The sequence below is a fragment of the Trichosurus vulpecula genome, chromosome 2 (genome assembly GCF_011100635.1).
Source record: "Trichosurus vulpecula isolate mTriVul1 chromosome 2, mTriVul1.pri, whole genome shotgun sequence".
Taxonomy (NCBI): domain Eukaryota; kingdom Metazoa; phylum Chordata; class Mammalia; order Diprotodontia; family Phalangeridae; genus Trichosurus; species Trichosurus vulpecula.
The window spans coordinates 37982700-37984475 of NC_050574.1; the positions used below are offsets into that span (position 1 = coordinate 37982700).

The window sequence follows — 1776 nt, forward strand, 5'->3', positions numbered from 1 at the left end:
CCCCCTCGTAGTTCTGGGTGATGAATTTTAGCAAGCTGGAACTTGTCCAAAGGTAGGTGACCAGGCCCGTGAAGGGCCCCCAAATCCTGCCATTTGGGAACTGGCTGAAAGATCCAGGAATATTTAGCTTCAAAAAGAAAAGATTTCAAGAGGATGAGTGGGCAGTTGCTGCTGGACTTAAGTGAGAGTGACTCTGGAAAGATGTCAACTGTGGTCTTTCAGAAGGAGAAGCCATGTTTAACAAATAACACGGCAGAAGAAGCTGATTCTTTTGCTTGACGCCAAAGGGCAAAATCAGGATTGACAGGTAGAGGCAGGCAGCATGTTGAGCTGGACCTGGAATAAGAAAGACTCAGAAGCTTTTCCGTCTTCCTCGGCCGCTTGGCAGTAGCGCGACTTCTCGGGCCACACGCCGCCCCTCGTCCCGCCGCCGCCGCCATGCCCCGAAAAATCGAGGAAATAAAAGACTTCCTGCTCACAGCCAGGAGAAAAGATGCCAAATCTGTCAAGATCAAGAAAAACAAGGACAATGTGAAGTTTAAAGTTCGATGCAGCAGGTACCTGTACACATTGGTCATCACAGACAAAGAGAAGGCAGAGAAACTTAAACAGTCCCTGCCTCCTGGTTTGGCTGTGAAGGAGCTGAAGTGAAGGAATCATTCAATGTTCCACCTGTATTAAAATGTAGGGGGAAAAAAAGAAAAAAAAAAAGACTCAGAAGATGCTAGCTGACCCTGGGTAAGTCACTTCACCTTCCTGTACCTCAGTTTCCCTCATTGTCAAATGACAGGGTTGGACTCTGTGGCCTCCGATGTCCCTTCAGCCCTAGGATAATTTGTCAGGAGGCTAACTTTTACTCAGTACAAGGAAGCCTTTCCCACCAGTTAGAATTGTCCAGACATGGAGGCTCCCACCTATCCTGCCATTTTGATTTCTCATCACTCCCCCTCACTCACTCCGTGTTCCAGCCGAAGTGGACCACTGGCTGTTCCCCAGACATAACATTCCTCCTCCTGCTTCTGCCTAGGCCTTTGCATCAACTGCTCCTCTTGCCTGGAATGCTCTCAGTCTCAGCCTCCACCACTTGGAATGGCCAGCTTCCTTCAGAACTCAGCTCTGCTGGCCTCCCACCCACCCCTGAAAATCCCTTTGCATTGTCTCCGCATGGACTTTGTCTTTACTCTGCCGTGTACCTGTCCCCAGGACAAGTGAAACTCCGAGAGAGCAGGAAAGGCTTCCCTTCCCTTGGTATTCCTTCCCCCTCCCACCCCAGTCCAGGGACCGACATTTCATCACTCTGTCTTTTTACCCCGGGCATTTTCTCTGGCTGTAACCTATATGGGAACCCTCTCCCTCCTCTGCTTAGACTACTGACCTCCCTGGCTTCCTTCAAATCCCACCCTCTACAAGAAACACCTCTTACTTCCAGTGCCTTCCCTCTGTTAAAGATTTCCTAATTATCTCTGTATATGGTTCATTTGTACATATTTGTTTACATCATCTCCCCCATAAGACTGTAAGCTCCATGAGAACAGGGACTGTCTTCTGACTCTTTTTGTATCCTCAACACTTAGCACAGTGTCTGGCACATAGTAGGTGCTTAATAAATGTTTATTGATTGATTGTAGGTGCATAATAAATGCACATTGAATGAATGAATGCCCTATTGGTAAAGGTATCTGAGGAAACGCTGGATTACCACTTGTTAGGTATATTTTAGATCAGGAATTCTTAAACTTTTGTGTCATGGTCCCTTTTGGCAGTCTGGTGAAGCCT

General features: G+C 47.5%; 1 protein-coding gene across 1 annotated transcript; it reads left to right on the forward strand.

Moving 5' to 3' along the window:
- Positions 1 to 382: 382 nt before the first annotated feature.
- Positions 383 to 704, forward strand: LOC118839145 (60S ribosomal protein L38). The gene has a single exon (XM_036746588.1). It carries the CDS (start codon positions 439 to 441, stop codon positions 649 to 651), a length of 213 nt encoding a protein of 70 aa, XP_036602483.1. The 5' UTR covers positions 383 to 438; the 3' UTR covers positions 652 to 704.
- The last annotated feature ends 1072 nt before the right edge of the window (positions 705 to 1776 follow it).

What these genes read in the sequence shown, in the direction of transcription:
- LOC118839145 (XM_036746588.1), top strand. Translation starts at nt 439, where the DNA reads ATGCCCCGAAAAATCGAGGAAATAAAAGACTTCCTGCTCACAGCCAGG.